The sequence below is a fragment of the Cervus canadensis genome, chromosome 3 (genome assembly GCF_019320065.1).
Source record: "Cervus canadensis isolate Bull #8, Minnesota chromosome 3, ASM1932006v1, whole genome shotgun sequence".
Classification (NCBI taxonomy): Eukaryota; Metazoa; Chordata; class Mammalia; order Artiodactyla; family Cervidae; genus Cervus; species Cervus canadensis.
In genome coordinates, this window is record NC_057388.1 from 9,612,783 (window position 1) to 9,634,878 (window position 22,096).

At 35.9% G+C, this 22,096-nt stretch overlaps 1 protein-coding gene across 1 annotated transcript in view; it reads left to right on the forward strand.

The window, feature by feature from the left end:
* VPS50 (VPS50 subunit of EARP/GARPII complex) overlaps positions 1–22,096 on the forward strand; it is a 120,604-nt gene that overhangs the window by 46,713 nt on the left and 51,795 nt on the right. The window contains exons 13-16 of the mRNA XM_043462594.1: positions 12,803–12,935; positions 15,162–15,253; positions 16,993–17,087; positions 17,424–17,522. Of these exons, the coding sequence (XP_043318529.1) occupies positions 12,803–12,935; positions 15,162–15,253; positions 16,993–17,087; positions 17,424–17,522 (419 nt within the window). The remainder of the gene's footprint in view (positions 1–12,802; positions 12,936–15,161; positions 15,254–16,992; positions 17,088–17,423; positions 17,523–22,096) is intronic.

The following is a 22,096-nucleotide window of genomic DNA, read 5'->3' on the forward strand; positions in this document are numbered from 1 at the left end:
TGTCGTCACCGCAGCTTACAGAAGGAAGTGTTTACGGGATGATCAGCTGTAAACCTATGTCAGGTGCTTCTAAAGAGTCTGAATAAGTGGTCATAGAACTGACCTCTTGACTTGACAATATGCAAGTCATTGTTGACCTTGGTCTCTTTAAGTCTAGCCCAAGAATATCTTATGTCTCTGACTGAGAATTTCTTGAGTTTTTTCCCTAATGTCCCCTAGAGAACAAAAGTTCTTAGGAAGTAGCTATATATTGAGTTAGTGTGAAGTTAATGTTCATAATGATTTTGTCAAAAGTTCAGGTTATATGTCCATTGGTAACTGGGGAAATACTCTCACTTAAGCGCCAACAAATATTCCAGAAGGTTGTGATTATGATTAAGGATTAAGTTAATAAGGACAGTGGATGTTTGTTAATATAGGTTAAAATGTCTTTTTAAAATCACTTCATAAATCACAGGCACTATCTCACAAATCTTATGATCAAGTGTGCAATATAGTTGCATAGTTCTATTTTAAATACCCAGTTTTAAGAACAGCCATTGTTTGATAACTTTCAATGATTTTGAAATGTATCATTTATTTTCTTAGGTTGATAATATACATTTTAAAACTAAATATCCAAAAAGTCAATTTTACTGTTTGATTCTGTTAGTGTTGCTATTACAAATAATTGGCTTAAGTGGTAAAGCAATTTATTGCAAGTTAGTGATTTTTCTGTTAAAGCAGAAAATAACTTTAAAAACTTAAAGTAAATATTTTTAAACAAATCAGACTTTTGTTCTTCAGTCTTTTTTACTTTGGTTAAATCTGGTATGTCTGTATGCCTGTAGTGTATTTTGTTACTATTAAACTTTTATATGCCATTAAAAGTCCTCTATGCTTTTATATAACACAAAGGTGAAAGCTGTATTTAGCTTATACATTTTTATGAACAAAAAATTTGTTCTTAAGATGTTTACCACAGCTTTTTAAAAATAATTTCTTTTGCTTTTTCCTAAAAGGCTATAAAATAACCTTTTGAGGTGTCTGTGTATATTTAAATTATCAGATAACAAAGGGCTTATCTTTCTTGATTTCATCTCAAGTAAGTGCTTATTAAAATTACTCCAGAAACATTTGGTACTTCTTTATAAAGTTATCCATATTTGTGTGATAGTAGGTATATATATATAATTAAATTAGGGGAACAACTGCTTTACTGGTCCGTTAGTGCTCAGTCATAGAAAACAGCCGCCCTACACCCACACACACACAGAGAACGGCAGGTATGTATATTATTACTCATCTAACATAGTTGTACATTTCTGATTTATACTCAAACTGTGCTAAGAGCATTAGTTGAAGTAGTTTTAGGTGTAAAGTGGTGAGAATAGTATTGAATGTTAACAATGCATTCATGGAGGCATTTCTTTTGAGGAACAGATTTAACAGAATTAGGTATGATAGGGTCTTTAATGTTGAAAGAACAGACATAGAAGACCTGAATAATGACATGAAGAATATGATGCCTTTTAAAGTGGCCCACTTTCTTTGGCACTATTCTTGATAAAAAATTAAGGAAGTTTAGAAATTACCTAAGGCCTCTTGCAAGTATGTAAGTCAGTGTTGTTGTAGGCAGACAGGAATGTGAACATCTCTTATAAGCCTAAGTTTTAATTTTTTCTATAATATTGAATGATATTGGACCTGTTTAGCCCAGGTAAGTTAGGAAGAAATTATCCATATCAGGTTTATTTATTTAGTTTGGTGGAAAGATGTGTACTTCTAGTTATATAAATAAAAGTGGTTAACTCAGGAGAGGAAAAATAGAAGGAACTCTTAGAAGTTCAGTAAGCTGATGAAACTTAAATATGTTTTCCTGGTGAGAACACATATCAATGACCTCGAATGGCATAACTCAGGCAAGGGAGGGGATTTGTGAAGGAGCCTTATATTAGAATGTGTGGTTCTTAATTTTTCCATATATGGCACTCGGGCATCATTTTTGCCCCGATTAAAATGAGCTGACCCTAATTACTGAGGATATGCCAGCTCAGGAGGATACCTGGCAAGGAGCGCTCAGCTAGGAAGGAAGCCGCAGAGCCCTCAGGGCACGCATGCCGGGTGTCCACAGGGAGAGTTTGGAAATGAGGGGGAGGGGCCCAGGCATTTGGGCAGTGGTTGGTTTTCTCTGCAGAGCAGCAGTATTTTCAAGGAAGCCTTTACTAGTAGATAAATATTTAAATATAAGAGTAAAAAAATAAAAAATGGTACACTGATTGAGTTGAGAGAGGGATAGAGTTCCTGTAAACAGGGAACCATTTTGTTTCCTTTAAATGGAAAAAGATGAGAGATGAAGAGAGAATCATTTGCTTGTGCTCATTCACAGTGTTATTTTAAACCACTCACAGATGTCTTTCTATTACTGAAATGGGCTAGAATGGAATTGAACTTTTTTTTTTCTTTTTGGATATTCCTTTACAAAGAAGCCTGGGGCAAAATTCATGTTCTGTTTTTATTTTCTTTGGTAAGCAGAGATCTTCAGCATTCTTAAGGGCAGCAGCATACTGTCCCGTTAGGAAGTGTCTGCCCTGTGTGTCCTGTTACCATTGCTCTATGTTTAAAAGTGAGTTGACTTTGAACTTTTTGAAGTCATTTTGCAGTTGAAGGTACTTTCTTTACTAAACTGTGTTTTCTAAATGACTAAAAGTACAGTTTTTCTTTGTATAGTTTATCTTTCAGTCTTGTTTTGCTATTTATCTTGAATGTCTCGACTTAAGAGTTTTAAATCAGTAATTTTGGCTCTTTTAAAAAATATGTACATAATCTTGCAGCACAGATGATGAAGTACTACTTATAAGGAAAAGTTTGAAATGAGAATTGCATCACATTCATTTCTGGCAAGGGCCAACGTAAAGGGGATAGTAGTCAATTTATTTGATTAAAAAGCCTTTTTGTGATTACATTTATCAGTGTGTTGATGTATCTTGCATGTTTACACCAGTTTGTGGAGAGATTTAAAAATATCAAGTGGAAGAAGCTATTTCATGACTTTGTAGGGAAACCCTGTGTAGATTTTTTGAAAGTTTATGAAGTATGCATCAGTTTTTTGTCTTTTTTTAAGTGTTGTTAAAACATTTTTATTTTGGCAGACTCATGAGTTTCCGTGGGGAACTTATTTCAAGATATTAATTAAGGTGTTACTGATTAATTTTATAGAGCTGGCTAAGCTGGCTGCATTTTCTCAGCCTTTTTTTTAATTGTTCATTTCCAAATGATTTTATTGAGTTTTGAGTTCTGTTTTTGAAATGAACTTGGCAATGTAATAATACTTTGGGGGGAAATGTAGTGTTTCTTTTAGAAAAAGCTTTCTGAAATAATTTCAGTATTTATTTTCACTATCTGGCACATTGGAGGTGTTTAGTAAATGTTTAGTATGTTGGATTGAACTCATTGTCTCTAACTTGTGTAGTGTTGACTTAATCAGGCTTTGGATTTGATTGAGGGGAAAAAGACCAACATTGAGTGCTTTCTCAGTGCCATGTACTTTTAAAACAACTTTTTATTTTATATTGAGGTGCAGCCAGTTAACAATGTTGTGATAGTTCCAGCTGAACAGCAAAGGGACTCAGCCACACATACACACGTGTCCATTCTCCCCCAGACTCCCCTCCCATCCAGGCTGCCACATAGCACTGAGTAGAATTCCTGTGCTGGATAGTAGGGATACTTGTATACTTTTACAAGTTCCTTCAGGTGCATACTTTATAGAAAGACCAACAAAAGGCTCGTCCAATGTTCCATTCTTCTAGGTTTTAAAATTTTCATTCTCGGAAGTAATAAATACCTTTTGGTACTGAATTGTAATGATAAGCTGCTAGGAATTACCATCATATTGACTGTTGGCAAGTACAGAAAAGTGAAAACGGAAAGTAAAAATGAGTATTTCTGCATGCAAAGCTGGTTCTTTTAATGTATATTATATAAGCAAATAGCTTTTTAAAGTAGGATTATGCTGTACATGCAGATTTATAACATTTTTTTCCCACTTGCTATGTTATCAACAATTTTCTGTTTGAGTAAGTATGCTACTCACATACCTTTTAGGGCTTGACAGGACTTCAATGTAAGAGATCCTGTGGATTAATTAACCAGTTTCTTATTCTTCAATATTTATATTATTTCCAGCTTTTATCATGATGAACAGCACTGTAGTAAATATATTTAAAGCTAAATCTTTGCATAGATCATTATTTCTTTAGGATAAAGGATGAAGAACAAAATTGCATTGTCAAAGGCTTTGCATTTTTAAAACTTTGGTTTATATTTCCAAAATTGCCTTGCAGAAAGCATGTTTCAGCTTAGGCTTCTCATCAGTAGTGTTTGCTCTTACCCTTTCCCCTGTGTATGTGAGTGCTGCGTATTTTATATTTAATAGCTTAATTGTCAAATACCAGAAGATAGCATATCAATAGCAGTTTATGTTGTTTTTCACTCAGGCATATTTAGGATCTGAAGGAAATTAAACGGGGGCATTTCCTTGATTGTTGAGGTTAATTTGGTTGATTTGGTTGGATAAATGAGTGAACCTTTCCTTTCTTACTAGAGAAACCTTTCCAGTTAGAGGAATACTACTATTTACTTGAGTGCTTTATCAGATTAGCTTTAAAATACTCCAAGAATTCAGCTGTCAGATTTATTCATATCAAGTGTATGTAGCACCCAGTCAGTTTTTTTATATGAATTATATATTGGTTTCTAAATATTTAAGGTAAAATAAAAAATAAATTTTGGTAATTTTAAATATTTAAAACTTAATGACCAAAAGATAAGTAAAGGAAGTTTATCCATCTCTTCCTTTTTCCCCACCATTTCCTCTTTGGACTGTCAGGAACTGTGAAAGATTGAAATTTTATCCTACTTGCAGACTAACAAGGTAGTCTGTTAATTGTTTTGTGGGTGCTAGTAGAAGATGCAAGATTCCGCTGTCTTAGCATTCTTAGTATAAACCAGTTCCCTTGTCGTTGGTGGTGGTTTAGTCACGAAGTCATGTCTGACACATTGCAACCCCATGGACCATGGCCCACAGGCCCCTCTGTCCATGGGATTTCCCAGGCAAGAATATCGGAGTGGGTTGCCATTTCCTTCTCCAGGGGATCTTTCCAACCCAGGGACTGAACCCATGTTTCCTGCATTGGCAAGTACATTCTTTATTGCTGATCCACCAGGGAAACCCTCCCTTGTCATTACCCAGTTTTTGTTCATCAAGTCATCAGTTCGGCTCAGCAAGGGGCAATAAGCTTATAAGGAGTTTGTTACCTAGGATGGTTGTATTCATTATGATCAAAGGTAGATAAGAAAAGTTCCAACAACATATACACATGTCAGTTGGGATCAACAGAATTCTTTAAGGGTTGAAGGAGACAAAAAAGCAGGCTATGACTTGTGAGTGGGTTTGGATTTCAGCAAGCACAATGTATGTGGCCGGGTCCAGAGATACAGAGGCAATATTCTGTGCAGTGGCCTGAAAGGAGAGCGTGGGCAGAGGAACGGAGCAGTAGGCTGTCTGGTTGGTTTAACAGGATTACACTAGATACAGTGATTTGGTTTCTCTGCTACCCTGGGGTTAATGAGTGCCTGTAGAGAGCATGATGTTGTTTGCGTAGCCACCTTTCTCCCCCTCGCCTGGAAATGAAGGTGTTTTCTGCTCACTTGAAATGGACGCAGGTGTACTGAGGCCTCTCTTAGCTGCCCAAGACTACAGACACTTAAAACTACCAATGTAGTTTAGACTGCTGGGTGATCTTTTGGGGGTAAGGATGGGGGTAAATATTAAAGAGCCAACCTATTTTTTCTAATATTTATCTTTATTTATTTGGCTGCATGAGATCTCAGTTGTGGTGTGTGGGTGCAGTTGCCCCATGGCATGTGGTATCTTAATTCCCTGACCAGGGATCAAACCCGTGTCCCCTGCATTGCACAGCAGATTCTTAACCTCTGGACCACCAGGAAAGGCCCCAAGCCAACCTGTTTGCAAGGTGTGGTACACAGCTGCCAGCCGAAACAGTCATTTACTGGTAAAAGCCATTCTTGAAACCTGCCAAGTTCTTATTTTTAAATACTGCCCATTTAGGGTGATGATCTTAGCATGGGAGTTCACAGCACTTCATCATTTGAAATTTTGAAAGGTAAATTGTATATTCTGATTCTTCAAGCTTTGCTTGTTTTGCAGTATTAAGCTTTGCATTTGATGAAGGCCACTTAGCAGCAATTACCCAAACCTGGAGCTTCCCAGGGGTTGTAGGTGGTAAAGAACCCCCTTGTCAGTGCAGCAGACATAAGAGACACGGATTCGATCCCTGGTTCCAGAAGATCCCCTGGAGTAGGTAATGGCACCCTACTCTGGTATTCTTGCCTGGGAAATCCCATGGACAGAGGAGCCTGGTGGGCTACAGTCCCTGGGGTTGCAAAGAGCCGGACACAACTGAGCACATAACACCACATCAGGCAAACTTGAGGATGGTAGTAAAGGAATTCCTTCTGTGTATTTCACTATTTAGAGGGTGCTAGTTACTTAGTTCCAAGTTGGTATCGTTTATACCGTACATGTTACATATGTCTTCATGTGTACATACATATTTAGTATTAATGATGAAATGCCTAGAAGATAATGACTAATTTTTTACCATGATATGTTTGTGTGTTGAAATCATGAATGAATCTGGTTCAGTGTAAGGAAAGTCTTGCTATAGCATATGCATGTTTTATCTATGGAGAATCATAGTCTTTAAAGCTTCAGAGAAACTCTACGTTATTTGCTTTATCCCTTGGGGTTTGGATACATGAAATGATGTGTTGGAGTTATGCATGGCTGAGTAAGTCACAAATTTGGGCCCCAGGCCCAAACACATGTCATCCAGTCCACTATACAGAGCACTGCTCTGGTGTCCAGTGATTCGAAAGGACTTAAAATATTCATGTTTTGTACAGGGTAGTCCTAACAGAAGTACTCAGTGGTTGGGAAAATCTTTAAAATTGCTTGGCCCAGCCACTTATTTAGTTCAGCCTCCCCAGAGATGTTTTTAGTTCCCCGGAGCTGAGTGCTGTTTTGATCTCCAACATGTTCCCAGAACCCTCTCAGCTACGTAGTCAGTCTTCTCCAGCAGCTTCTGGTGATGTGAGTTCCCTGTGCTAACAGCATTTGTCTAGAGATGCCGATAAGCCTCCACTGCCCTTTGAAATCATTTCTGAGTGTGTTTGTGTGTTTGGATGAGGGTGGGGATGGCAGTGCTAGGAGTTTTAAATCTCTGGGCGGATGCCACAACATCTGCTCCCTTTCTGTTTGGCGGGATGTGATTAGAGTGCTAAGTCAGAGTGAAACAAGAACATGGTAATAGTTCAAGGATGCTCCTAAGAATTTTTGTTGTGCTTTTTTAACATAAAAGATCATCTTGCTGAAATTTTTGTTGGTAACTTGTAATAGAGAATTCTGGTGGGTAAAAAGTAAATTAATAAGAATCAAAAGACTAAATTTAGTGGCCCCTTTTTTTTTCATATTTACCACTTGGCACTGAAGCAAGTTTCAAAGGTGAAATTTTTTTCATTGTGTGGTTCAGGTGTGAAAAGGCTGCATGTATTCATTCTGGCTTTTCTCTGTTCTATGAAAATGATGTCTCAGTTCTTACTAAATTATTGCTTATAGGTAAGGCTGAGATGTTGCTGCTTTTAACAAGCTAATTTCGTCATTTTAACTTTGACCAGGTAGATTGGTTGGGATGGTTAATAGTAGAGATGGAAGGTACAAAGTTTTATTCTTAACTAATAGTGATAAGATTAGAAATCAGATCTGTGGATTCTGTCAAAGTGTTCATCAAGACTTGATTAAATAATGAATTTTCACAAAGATAAACTCAAAATGGATTAAAGACCTAAATATAAGACCAGAAACTATAAAACTCTTAGAGGAAAACATAGGCAGAACACTCAATGACATAAATCAAAGCAAGATCCTCTATGACCCACCTCCTAGAGTAGTGGAAATAAAAACAAAAGAAAACAAGTGGGACCTGATTAAACTTAAAAGCTTTTGCACAGCAAAGGAAACTATAAGCAAGGTGAAAAGACAATCCTCAGAATGGGAGAAAATAATAGCAAATGAAACAACTGATAAAGGATTAATTTCCAAAATATACAAGCAGCTCGTACAACCCAATCAAAAAGTGGGGAAAAGACCTAAACAGACATTTCTCCAAAGAAGACATACAGATGTCTAACAAACACATGAAAAGATGCCCAACATTGCTCATTATTGGAGAAATGTAAATCAAAACTACAGTGAGATATCACCTCAGACCAGCCAGAATGGCCCTCATCAAAAAGTCTACAAACAGTAAATGCTGGAGAGGGTGTGAAGAAAAGGGAACGCTCTTGCACTGTTGGTGGGAATGTGAATTGATATAGCCACTATGGAAGACAGTATGGAGATTCCTTATAAAACTAGGAGTAAAACCACCATATGACCCAGCAGTCCCACTCCTAGGCATATACCCTGAGGAAACCAAAATTGAAAGAGACGTATGTATCTCATTGTTCATTGTAGCACTATTTACAATAGCTAGAACATGGAAGCAACCTAGATGTTCATTGACAGATGAATGGATAAAGAAGCTGTGGTACATACACACAATGGAATATGAGTCAGCCATAAAAAGGAACGCCTTTGAGTCAGTTATAATGAAGTGGATGAACCTAGAACCTATTATACAGAGTGAAGTAAGTCAGAAAGAGAAAGATAAATACCATATCCTAATGCATGTATACGGAATCTAGAAAAATGGTACTGAAGGATTTATTTATAGGGCAACAATAGAGAAACAGACGTCGAGAATAGACATATGGACATGGGGAGAGGGGAGGAGAGGGTGAGATGTATGAAAAGAGTAATATGGAAACTTACATTACCACATGTAAAATAGATAGTCAACAGGAATTTGGCTGAAAAAAAAAAAACGAATTTTGACGTTTGAATAGTGAAGCTTCGTAATAATGCTGTGTTGAGCTTTCTTGCGTTATAACATCTGGATTTGTGAGTCTTCTCCAAATCCTGCCCATAGGATGTTTGTTTCTTGTGATCACTGGTTACTAGGTGTGTATGTTGTTTGTATGGAGTTTATGAGTTGCAGACAAAATTAAGGTTACTTAAAATATTCCTCCTTTTCTGCATGGTTTTTGAGATGGTTCTAAAATACTATACCTTTTTCCCTTTCTCACCTGTCAACCTTCCCTGAATAGATTAGTACTCATAGCTTTAGAATGGCAGTGGAAAGTTGCTCTGGAACACAGAAAAATGTTTGATAAGTAAATTTCTATTTCCTCTACTTACAAGATTTTCAGACATGCTGTTTCATTCTTTGGGGTGTCTCACTGTGCGAATGTTTTCTAGATTGATTAATTCAAGGCTTTTGTTGCTATTATTGATACGCGATAGGAGCACTGGACTGATACTGTTGTATGGCCCTGCTCTGACCTGGTGCACCTGATTTTATGCTGAACGAATCACCCATTACTTGGAACTTGAACTGAGTTGCAGTGCTGGGTATTTGGTAATCAGTGAATGGGTTAAACCATTGATGGAGTAGCAGAACTGAGAATCTCTAACATTGGTTTGTGGAATGTGAGTGTGAGCTATCCAGAGTGGTTTACTGTCTAAGGGCGTGTGACTGGTTAAGTTGTGAAACTGGTGCTGGTTGGGACCCAGGGCTTCCCATTCCTTGTCTAGTCCTCTTTCTGTTACGCTCTGCTGGTGTGAAGAAGAATTGATGTCTGAGCGGAAGTAGTAATTCAGAAACCCAGATTCTCTTCTCGGCCTGCCTTTTATTTACTGCTTACTTGTACTGCTGCTGCTGCCAAGTCGCTTCAGTCGTGTCCGACTCGGTGCGACCTCACAGACGGCAGTCCACCAAGCTCCCCGTCCCTGGGATTTCTCCAGGCAAGAACACTGGAGTGGGTTGCCATTCCCTTCTCCAATGCGTGAAAGTGAAAAGTGAAAGTGAAGTCGCTCAGTCATATCTGACTCTTCGCGACCCCATGGACTGCAGCCCACCAGGCTCCTCCGTCCATGGGATTCTCCAGGCAAGAGTACTGGAGTGGGGTGCCATTGCCTTCTCTTGTACAATTATCTGCATATTTGTTGGTTTTTTTGATTCTCTCATTATAGTCATGGTTCACACATGTCTGAAATAAGATTCTCTATTTGAAATTTGTTGGTGATTTTGTAAATCAGTTGGAAAGCATCAGTTGTGAATGATTTTAGTAGTGATGTGTTAAAAGCATCAAAAGCATTTGTTGCTATGAGAGTTGACCCTGGTTGATTGCGCAGTATAGTGGAAAGTGGTTTCTGGAGTCCAATTTTAAAATGAAATGACTTCTAGCCAGCATGGGCTTCCAAGTACAGAGATGAACACTTTTCAGCTTAAGTCTGTTAAAAACAATATATTTCCGTTGCATCTTGTCTTTTTTCTTAAACTGTTTGCTGTCTATTTAGTATGATGAATCTATACATTTGTTTCTATTTTAGAATATAAATTTAGGTCAGAAGCATCTTGCTCAGTACATCACAGTCTTATGTTTGTACATATGACATTTTTGAAGATAAGTTTGGGCAACTTTCAGGTGTGGGCTTTGGCTAGATCTGTGAATTCTTTACACTTGAATAAGTTAGGTGAGAAAAAGCTTCTGTAGTTTCACTAAATAATTTCAACTTCTTCTGAAAAACATTTCACATAAACATTTCTGTGTGTATAATCTCATCCAAACCCATTAAGTTTTAGCAAATCATCAAGAGGTAACAGTAAAGAACCTCCTTTTTTTTGAACAAATAGGAAACTAATGTATCCAGACAGTGATCTAATGGAGAACAGACGGTAGTAGCTCCAAGTTTCAATTTTCTGATTTGTTAAACTGTGACAATTATAATAAAAGGTAATTGGTGGACTATAGCACCATTATTTGTATAGTCATACTTTTGCTTTGGAAAAAACAGACTAGCACTGCTTTCCTTTATCAGAAAGATATGTTGGGATATAATTAGATCAAATTTATTTGCATAGTATAAACGCAAACTTACACAAAGTTGAGTTTATTAAAGTTTGTAGAAGAATACCTTTATTCAAGTGAATGGTTGTTAAGCTGCAGTTCAGACCTTTTTGTGATCTTTGCCTTTTCTTTGTCCTCTGCTTTCAGCTCTTTTCTGAACTCATACATCAGTATTAATTTTAGTTACATGTCTGTGGTATGAGAGAGAAGTCAATTGTAGTGATGTGGTAAAAGTAAACCAAGGAAAAATGCAAGACTGGTTCACTGTAAAAGTAGTAATTATAAAAGTAAACAGGGAAAGTCAACATAAAAAATTACCCCAAATTATGGCGTAAGTGTGCAAAAATATTTGTGTTAATCTCTGCAAGCCATGTGTAAATCTGGATAGCTATCCTAATTTCGTTCCCTCCTGTGTTCCTTGTCTCATCCCCCATGCCACCTCTTACAGGTAGCTAATTTCAGTGTTTTCTTCTTTATATTCACTATGTTTATTCTTCTGATGATAGGCAGATATATGCATTAATTTTTTCTATTTATTATAACATACATATATATAATAAAAATGTTTCCCTTTCTCACATGTATACATATCATATGAAAGGGAATATTTTTTATTAAACTTTTTTTTAAAGTGTATGCTTATTATTTTTCACAGTGCTCTTTTGTGTGTGTAAAGATAGTTTATTCAACGGATCTCCTGTGTTTGGACGTTTAGATAGATTCCAGTATTTTGCAGTTACAGATTATCCTTTAGCAAACAACCTGTGCATATGTATTTTCACATTGTTTGAAGTACACCTTCTGTATAAATTCCTAGAAGTGGAATTGCTGGGTCAAGGGGAAATACAAATGATGGAGCAAATGCTCCATTGTGACAGACAGAAAACCTGCTAAATAGAATTGAGGCATTACCCTACCTATGAAATAAAAAGAGCAGAATGACAACTGCTAGTTTTTTACTAAGGATGGAGGGAGAAAAATCCACACATTTTCATTAGGGAGAAGATTTGGGACCACATACTTTTTCATAGCCATATGCAACATATTTTAAAATATTATTGTCAAATATGAAATGGCTATATCTCTGTAATTTAAAGAATTTACAAATTGTCAAAGGTGCTAACTTAATTTACGTAAATGATTGTCTTGTAAAGTACGACCACCTTTTTGCGAGTTGTAACTTGGGTCTAAGAATGAGAATAAAGCTGCGTTTGTATGCTAAGAACATAGCTTTGAAAACATATATTTGGGGAAATTTGCACTCTTATTCATAACACTTACCAGTTCAGTAGTATATGGATTCATAGTATGAGAATTGATACTACTAATGAATACTAAAAAGCCATGTTGAAGTAGGAATTACTAATTGTAATTGTTACTGTTAATTACTAAAAGTGTGCTTACTTACTCATACAAGTTAGTATTTTTATTAATTGCTTAGTGTTTTACTAACTGGGGAATTTAGAGGAGGGGGAAATCATTATGGAGAGAAATTACTATTTGTTCCACATTGAAACATGGAACATGTTGAACAAATTACTATTTGTTCCATGTTGAAATAAGAACACAATTTTCTTGCCGTTGGGCTTTCTTTTTAGATGTATCAGTGGAAGAAATTTTCTTATCTAATTCTTTATTGCATTTGATTGACACCATAGCATTTTATTTCGATTAACTTTGTGTTAAAGTAAACGATCATTTGAAAGTTGGCTCTCGTCATTTCCTTCAGCATGTTACACCAGACAGCTATATCCCATGCCTTGCTGACCTGTGCAAAGCACTGTGGGAAGTCATGCTCAGCTATTACAGGACTATGGAATGGCATGAAAAGCATGACAATGAGGATACTACTTCTGCTTCTGGTAGGAAATAATTTTGATTTTATTATAAAAACTGAATTATAAATATGCCATATTTCTGGAGTAAGGAGAAAGAAAAGGGTAGCTGTACTTTTAGAATTTCAGGGACCGTGACGACCTGAATGGGTGAAACGGGTTAGATGTTGCGCAGAGAAAGCAGTTCAGCTACTGTAAAAACTCCATCACCTTTGGGGATTTACCAGGCTGAAGAACTTCCTATGTGATAGGTATTACCAATTTTCAGGAAAACGTGGTCATGGTCTCAGCACTAAATTATTAAGAGAACGCTTTAAAAAAAACCCAAAAATTAAGATAGACATTAGTCTGTCCAAATTTGCAATAAAATTAATGCCAATTTTTTTATTAAGTCTTTTTTTGCTAATTTTCAAATTGTACTAATAAAGCTAGGTTCTAAGAATTAGTAATTATACTGATGCTTTTCTCCTTGAAAATAGTGGGACATTAAATTTTAAAAAAGATGTTTTAAATACTATCTTTGAAAGAGAAATACACTTTAAATGTCTATCGTATACTCATAAAGAGCACATCTTTGAGAAATTGTATTAACTAAGCATTACTTCATAATATAATTATATATCTTAAGTGATTATCCTTGAACAATAGCTAAGATTAAGTATTCAGAGTACTTTTAAAAGAGTGTATCAGTATTTAGTATGGGCAAAATAAATTATACAATACATATTTTTTTGTATTACATACAGTTTAGTATAGCTAGTTAATCAAGTTATTTTAGTAACCTCTAATTTCTGAAGCACTGGTTTTTGTGATTGTGAAGGAATGCTTAAATCTTACTGTTTGATGAAATGTAGGATTTTGGTAGTATAGAAGATGTATATTTAATATTAATCTTGACTTGTAAGAAGCTCATAAATACAGGTAGCAAAAAATAAGAAAGATAAATTCTATGGAAGGATTTCCCTTCTTTTAGAAATATTATTGGGGAGGACGAGGTTTAAAGAAAGAAAGAGAAGGGAGAAGGTAGAAAAAAGAGGAGAGCACTGAGTCAGGATCCTAGACCAGACATTTTACCCACCTCCTCTACTGCATCTGCAAGTGTGGGCATACCTGGCTTCAAATTTCGATTGCCATTTACCAAAGGTGAGAATGTGAAGAAGTCGCTTTTGTCCTCTCCAGGCTCCAGTCTGCTCCTTAAAATGGTAGGTTAAGAATAAACAGAACAAACAAAAAGTTTCATCAGATAGTAACACATTTACCTGTAGGATCTCTATAAAGTTTAGAGACAATGTAAAAAGTGCTAACACTAGTTGTTATTAATATCATCAAAAGAAATGAATCTAGAGAGGTAATTATAATAATAATGAAATGTCTATAGGCCTTTTTTTTTTTTCTAATTTCATTTTATTTAGGGAGTTTGTGAGCTTAGGGAATTTTTTTTCCCCCCACAAAGTTTATGCTGTTTTGGCAACCTTAATTTTTTTCTAGATGTGGTAACTGTTTAGACATCTCAGCATCTTTTTCCCTTTTCTAGTCTATTATTTAAGAAAAAGTCCGGCATGACTGAGCAACTAAACAACAAAGGCATGTGTCCAGGGCCTGGATATGAAAGGGCCTTTTGCTGATTTCCAGTGGGCGGACACCCTGCTAGCCTGAGATGATTTATTTGCACAGAGGCATAATTTTTTAAATACAATGTTTTTATGTATTTTTCAGTTGCTTTTAGGGAGAGAATTATTTTTGAGGCCGGTCGTTGATCTTAACCTCTTGAAGTGGACATTTTTAGATTACTTACCTGGAATGGATAAAAGTATTCTGGATCATGAAAAATAGAAATTGTATACATCATTGCCTCACTGCATGAGCAGTTTTGCACTCCATACTCTTGTTAACATGTGTATTAGTTGATAATTCGGTTGATCAGTCCTGTAATGCTCTGGCAGCAGGCAGTATACGGGTCATTAAGAACCTGATTTCTGGGATTACACTGCCCAAGTTGGAATCCCAGCTCCAGTCACACATGACTTGAGTAGTCTTAGGTGTAAAGTATAATACTTAACATTTCACAGTCTTGAGTTTGTCTTATCAAATGCATTTAATCCCAGTTCTTATTTTTGACATTGTTTTGATTATGTAAATATTGAGAATATTTTATGTATTTTACATATGCTTACAGTATATTAGAGTTCAAATTTTTTTTTGAGAACAAAATATGAAGCAAGTTTAAAAATGTATATGATCTTTTATTTTCAGAAGGGAGTAATATGATGGGTGCTGAAGAAACAAATTTTGATCGTGGCTACATAAAAAAGAAATTAGAACATGGACTTACACGAATATGGCAGGTTTGGTTTTTTTAAACTATTTTTTTTTCTATGAAAACAATAGAAACCTTCATGTCAAAATTGTTTTACAGATTCAGTATTTAGATTTTCTGTATTTGTTTTTCCTTGCAGATTTAGTCATATGTTATTTTCTTTGGAATAAGTCTGTTATTTGAGTTATATAATTTATTAATAGTTGTGAATTATATTTGACTATAAGTGGCAGTAGAAAAAGTGGTTTAATTTGAAATTCTCCATTGAAAATATCCCTTGACTACATCTTACTTTTAGTATCGTAGCAGATCTGTGTGCTTTCCTAAAGAAGTTGTTTTCTTATGGAGATACTGTTTATTTTATGTGTTTGTGTGTTTTCCTTTTCTGTTAATTTTAGGAAAAGGATAACTGTGTAATAGGTGACATACTTGGGTTGGAGTCTAGAATAGAATGAAGAATTTTTTTCTAAGTCAATGACTTTTGTGCCTTCAGTGAACCTTATGTGTTTATTGACTGAATGTGTCTTCCTAGGCTTTTCTTTTGTGTTTTAGTAGCTCAGTTGTTGTTATCAGATAATTTAATTTGTTAAAATTTTTCATTTCCTAGATAAAATGTAATTTCTTTGATAACTTTTTTGTCCGTTTTGGACTTCCTCAAAATTTAGAAGACTGTAGAAACTTTGATCATATTATATTGTTTCAAAATGTATTTTTGATTTTTCTAATGAAGGTGATGTTTAGTTTGAAAATCTTTTACAGGATTTCTTTTGAAAAAATTATTTAGCTAAATATATACTACAAACATAAATTTCCTTAAGAATCACTTAGCAGTTATAATTTAGTGTTCTTCTAACTTTTTATTACTTGCTATTGGATATGCTATTTGAACTTATACTTTACTATTTAAATATGTGATAGTTGAAAGAGCTTCATCTTTTATAATTTCTGATATGACCATATTAAGGTAATTTTTAACTTTCCACCATCTGCAGTGATTTTGGAGCCCCCCAAAATAAAGTCTGTCACTGTTTCCATTGTTTCCCCTTCTATTTGCCATGAAGTGATGGGACTGTATGCCATGATCTTAGTTTTCTGAATGTTGATTTCTATGCCAACTTTTTCTCTCTTCTCTTTGGCCGTCATCAAGAGGCTCTTTAGTCCTTCTTCGCTTTCTGCCATAAGGGTGGCGTCATCTGTATATCTGATGTTATTGATATTTCTCCCAGCAATCTTGATTCCAGCTTCATCCAACCCGGCATTTCACATGATGTACTCTGCATATCTTAAATAAGCAGGGTGACAGTATACAACCTTGACGTACTCCTTTTCTGATTTGGAACCAGTCTGTTGTTCCATGTCCAGTTCCCACTCTTGTTTCTTGACCTGCATATAGATTTAAGGTGATTACTTAAATCTGTATGCAGATTTAAGTGATTACTGCATACAGTATAAGGTGATTATACTAGATATACACAAATAGTGGTGATTTTTACCTGTGTATCCAGCATAAGGATATAATTCTTATCTTGCTTGTGTATGTGTATATTAATAGTGATGACTGGCCTATACTATTTTTATATCTGATTATGGGACTATTTCTGATATCACCCTTTGTTGGGTATTGGCCTAGCTATATATTTAGATATTTTTTTGTCAAGTTAATCTATTCTGTCTCATTTTAATGTGTAGCTATACAAAAACATGGTTCTGAAAACTTACTTTCTATATTTTGGATTTACTTGAAACATTTTTTGTTTTGTTTTATAGGATGTTCAGCTAAAAGTTAAAACCTACTTGCTTGGAACTGATTTGTCTATATTCAAATATGATGATTTCATCTTTGTTTTGGATATAATCAGCAGGTACTGTTTGAGATCTTGTTTTATTCTTTATCTTGATTCATTGAACCATGATAATTAATGAAATCTTGAATCAGTGAGTTATAAGCTATAACTTCATGAAAGTGAAGATAACTGAGCATTCACAGTCTAATTTCTGCTGGTTTATGTGTGAATGTGTTTAAATATTTTTGCCCTTTGGATGTTTGTAAACTGTAATGAATTTGTGATCTTTAGAATTTCTTCAAGTATCCAAATTTTTATGATTTGTTATCTTTGAATAAAGATGACCTGGACTTCTTTTGTTTCCTTATAATAAGCATGTTGCTGAAATTGTTATAAATCTTTCTGTCCACGTAGGTTGATGCAAGTTGGAGAAGAATTTTGTGGTAGCAAGTCTGAAGTTTTGCAAGAATCTATTAGAAAACAAAGTGTCAATTATTTTAAGAACTACCATAGGTAAGAACTCTAATAAAACATGAACAGACTTATTTAGGTAGTGAGAATAGCTTTTTCTCATGTTTATTCATCTTATAGACTTGATTGGTTTAAAAGAATTACTTTTGAGTTTGAAAGACTCATAGCTCTTTTTAGGGTGGTTAGGTTTTTTTTTATTTTTTACCAAAAATAGCATAAATTGTCCTCATTACTTTTTGTAAATTTCAATCTGTACTTTGTCTTGAGGGGTTTAAAATGTTGAACTGACTTCTTTGTGGGTATAAGATGAGTCTTACATTGAGGATCCTTAGAAACATTTGACCACTAGTCTCTACCTGCATATGTGGTGTAAGTTTATAATGAAGTTAAATCAATAGAGGCAGCACTCAGTGAGGCGGGAGGTACTTGAAACTGTGTGCTTTTTAGGAGTAAAAAGGCTTTTAGACAGTGGGGCATGATATTCAGAATCTAGCTACAAGGCCAAGACTATGTACTGTGTTGCTCTCACAAACAATCACTACCAGTTTTAAAAAGGGTGCAGTGGAACAGCTTTGGGAATGGGGAAAGGTGGAAAGAATGTTTACACAGCCGTGTGATGGTGTACTGCAAGTGGCATTAAACCGAGAGAGCAGGCAGTTACTAGACCTCTCTTCATGTGAGCTGGGCCCTGCACGCTCTCTCTTATGTACATTTTATCATTTGCATTGAGGTACATTTCACTTGTTATTCTGCTTTTTAAAATGTTTTAATTCTGTTGTTATTTGGTACCAGGGAGAGTTGGGATTTGAAATTCTTTTTCTCCTTGTTCGGAGTCAACCCCTGGTCACGGTGATATGTGCTGAGTCAGAAGAGAGATTACTGCATGTGAAACCATTGACTAATTTAATTTACTATTCAATATATTTCAGTACACATTTTCTGTCTTAATAGTAAACTATTAAAATTAAATATGGGCTTCCCTGATAGCTTAGTTGGTCAAGAATCCGCCTACAGTGCAGGAGACCCTGGTTCAATTCCTGGATCTGGAAGATCCACTGGAGAACAGAAAGGCTACCCACTCCAGTATTCTGGGCTAGAGAATTCCATGGACTGTGTAGTCCCTGGGGTTGCAAAGAGTCGGACAGGACTGAGTGACTTTCATTCACTCATTTATTAAATATTTATTTTGAAAGCATATTTAAATTGACTCTTTACCAAAGTGGGCTTCTCTGGTGGCTCAGATTCTCAAAAAGAATTTGCCTGCAGTGCAGGAGACCTGGATTTGATCCCTGAGTTGGGGAGATACCCTTGAGAAGGAAATAGCTACCCACTCCAGTATTCTTGCCTGGAGAATTCCATGGACAGAGGAGCCTGCTGGGCTACAGTCCATGGGGTCACATAGAGTCAGACGTGATGGAAGTGACTTAGCACGCATGCACAGGAAGACAGTGGTAAGGCAACAAGACAAAACCCTAACACTACCTTTGTTTACAACTTCCGTTTCTGTTAAAACTTAAGCCCTACTAAATGGAAGTCCCAGCCTGTACACACTGCTTTCCAAAATGAGGGTGGGAATCTTGTAATCACAGATGGGAAATGGAAAAGAATCAAGAACTGTGAAGAAACGAAAAGCCTCACTTAACCGTTAGAATGAAGGCGTGCTGCTTTTCTGTTTCCCAAAGATTGCTTTATATCCTACAGTACCACTGGAGGGTCTTTTGTTCGTTGTGACTGCAAGATGTATGCAATGCAGAAATGTGGGCTCATTTAATGGTTTCCGTTCTGCATTCCACTTTATTATCAAGAGATGTTTGTCATCTGTTGCCACCAGGCATAATAGGCATTTCTAGATGCTAATGGAGATTCCTCACAAAAGTTCACCTTGAACTTAGAAAACATAGATATTAATTACTGTTTTCAAAACACTCAACATTTTAATTGACTTTTCTCAGAAACACTTGTGAAACTTGATTCCCAATGAGGAGGCTATGTTGTATTGTTAGAAGGAGAGGAAGACTGGGAAATAGTAGATTGGGTTCTTATCCCATCTTTGCCTCTTGCCACTTTTCTGACATTGAACAAATTACTTAACCCTCTGGGATATGGTTCTGTCTATCAATTGTAATCAATTACAATCTATCAATTGTAAAATGAGGTGGTTGGAGTAAATGGTCACCCTAAGTATTACCTGCAGATCTTTCCCTTTTTTCATACTGGTCTGTATATTATAAAAGTAGGTTAAAACATAAAGATTTAATTTTTTCTTTTCTTTTTTTTTAGTATTCCCTTTACCCAGTGTTTAAACCAGTCTTGCTTATATACTGCCTGTAATCATTCTCTTTCCAACAGCTGCCATTGGGAAATTATAATGAAAATCACTTGGCAAAGTGGGTGCCAACCATCACTGTGTTCTAAAGCAAGATAAACTCGATAGGCAGTTTAGAAATGATGCCAGTGTACAAATATTGAGTTGATGAAAGTCATTACATTAGCCAATGATGAATCTAAATCTACTAAATTCTGATTTAATACCTCCTTCACCAAATCATCCTACGCAAATACCAGAAAATACCGTGAAACATGGTAAACTACAAATCATCTGTTCTGATTTTATTAAAGTGTTTAAATATGCTTACAGTTTGTTTCATGGTCTTCTGCCAAATAGAGCTCTTGAGAATGAAGAAATTCCTGAACCGAATTATCCTGACTTTGAGTCGTTTAGGCTGTTGGTTTGAAGATGTAGACATAACAACCAGGTGCACATAGAAGCGTTTTGCTCTGTGGCAGAACATCTGTTTATAGAATGTACTGGTGTTTTTTTGTGGACGTATTAAAGTTTGCCTGCCATTATCTTTTTCTTGGGCCAAGTTGGATGAGCATGTGAGGAAGCGCAGTCTCTGTCGTCTGTCAGTGTAACTTCACATCTTTCAGGGTGTGTTTTATTCCCGCAGGTTTCTTTATGTTCAGGCTCTAAGTTTGTATACACCGAGAGCTGTCAGTCTTCTGCCAGATGTCGCAGAAATCCCCAAAGCACAAATAATCTAAAACAATAGTGACGTAGAAACTATGCAGTAGTGTACTGTTGTCAAGACATTTAACAAGTGCATTTTGTTTTTAATTACTTTAATAATCAAGGTTTATAAATGTTTTCAGTGACCTTAAAGGTGCATTGACTGATGTCAGCAGAGAAAGATCACTTATCCTTTTAGGGAGAAAAGTCTTTGCTTGCCTGAGTAAGAAAGTCTTGGTTTATTCCTTAAAGTGTCCTTAAAAATGTGTGCTTCTAGAGTTAGTTTTATTATCCATATACTTACCTTTGTTTTCTGTCTCGGTCAAGTGATTGAATCGTGTGTTCTGGTTTGAATATTGGACCTGATATCTTCTAGAACTGACCTGCCTGCTCATGTCACACCGCTCCTCCCTCCCCTGCCCATATATCTTCTGCCAAATAAACTGTTTTGGTTAAGGCTTCAGAGAGAATAGAAAATAAGTTATCAGTAATTTTAGTTGTTGTATAAGATATCTGAGAGTTTTTTTTTTTTTTTAAGGAAAAGGTTAACCAGTATAATAACTTCAATTTACATTGCAGTTATTTGTTACATATACATTGAAGTTATTTGTTATATATACATTGAAATATAAGTGTCCATGGGTATGTTTTCCTAGTATTGCATTGTAACAAACTATCCTGAAACTTACAGGCTTAAAACAGCCACCATCTTATTGTTATTTCATGTATTCTGTGAGTCAGGATTAATTTAAGCAGGGATCAAGATTCTTCTGCTCCTCATAGCGCTGACTGGGGTGACTCACCAGTGGTCAGCCTGGTGTAGCAGGTTCAAGATGGCCTCCCTGGCACCTTGGTGGAGGTGGCTAGAAGGGTGTACAGCTGGATTGGTTAGTCAGCGTGCCCACGTGTGGCCTCCCTGGTGTGGTATTCTCAGCATGCTTGGACTTCTTCTATGGCAGCTGACTTCCCATAGAACCAGCTGTCCAAGAGAACCACGCGGAGGGTGCTTGGCCTTTTCAGATACACGCTCGGGACTAATGCAGTCCTTCTGCTACATTCCATTGAATGCAGACTTCTCATAACGCGGTTCAGATTGAAGGGGAGGGAAAGCAGACTTCTTCTGTTGACAGGGGAGTGGTTAGGTCATGTCGTAGAAGAGCTGTGTGTGGAATAGGAGATACTGTTGCAGCCCTCTTTCCTGTATTCATTGGGAAAACAGGGAGAAGTGTTTTCAGAAACCAATTTTGGGGGGAATTTGGTGAAAATGGTATCAATAAATTTGTTTATTTTTTTAATCACTTGACATGTTCTACTAAAAATTCAATTATGTAAAACTTGACTATTTTCCATGTCTAAACTATACAAGAGGGCTTAAAATTTGAACTTAAAATGAGAGCGAAAGGAAGTGTCTTTATAATATATACCTCTTATGTCAGACTAGTTTCTCTTCTGTATATATATATATACACATTATATAAACATACGTGTATATATGTACATACACATATACATAAATTTTTTGTATATGTACATACACATAAATACACCAAATAGTGAGTAAAGAACTATCAAATTCCACTTTTCCTCCTGCTGGTAAAAAGTTTGG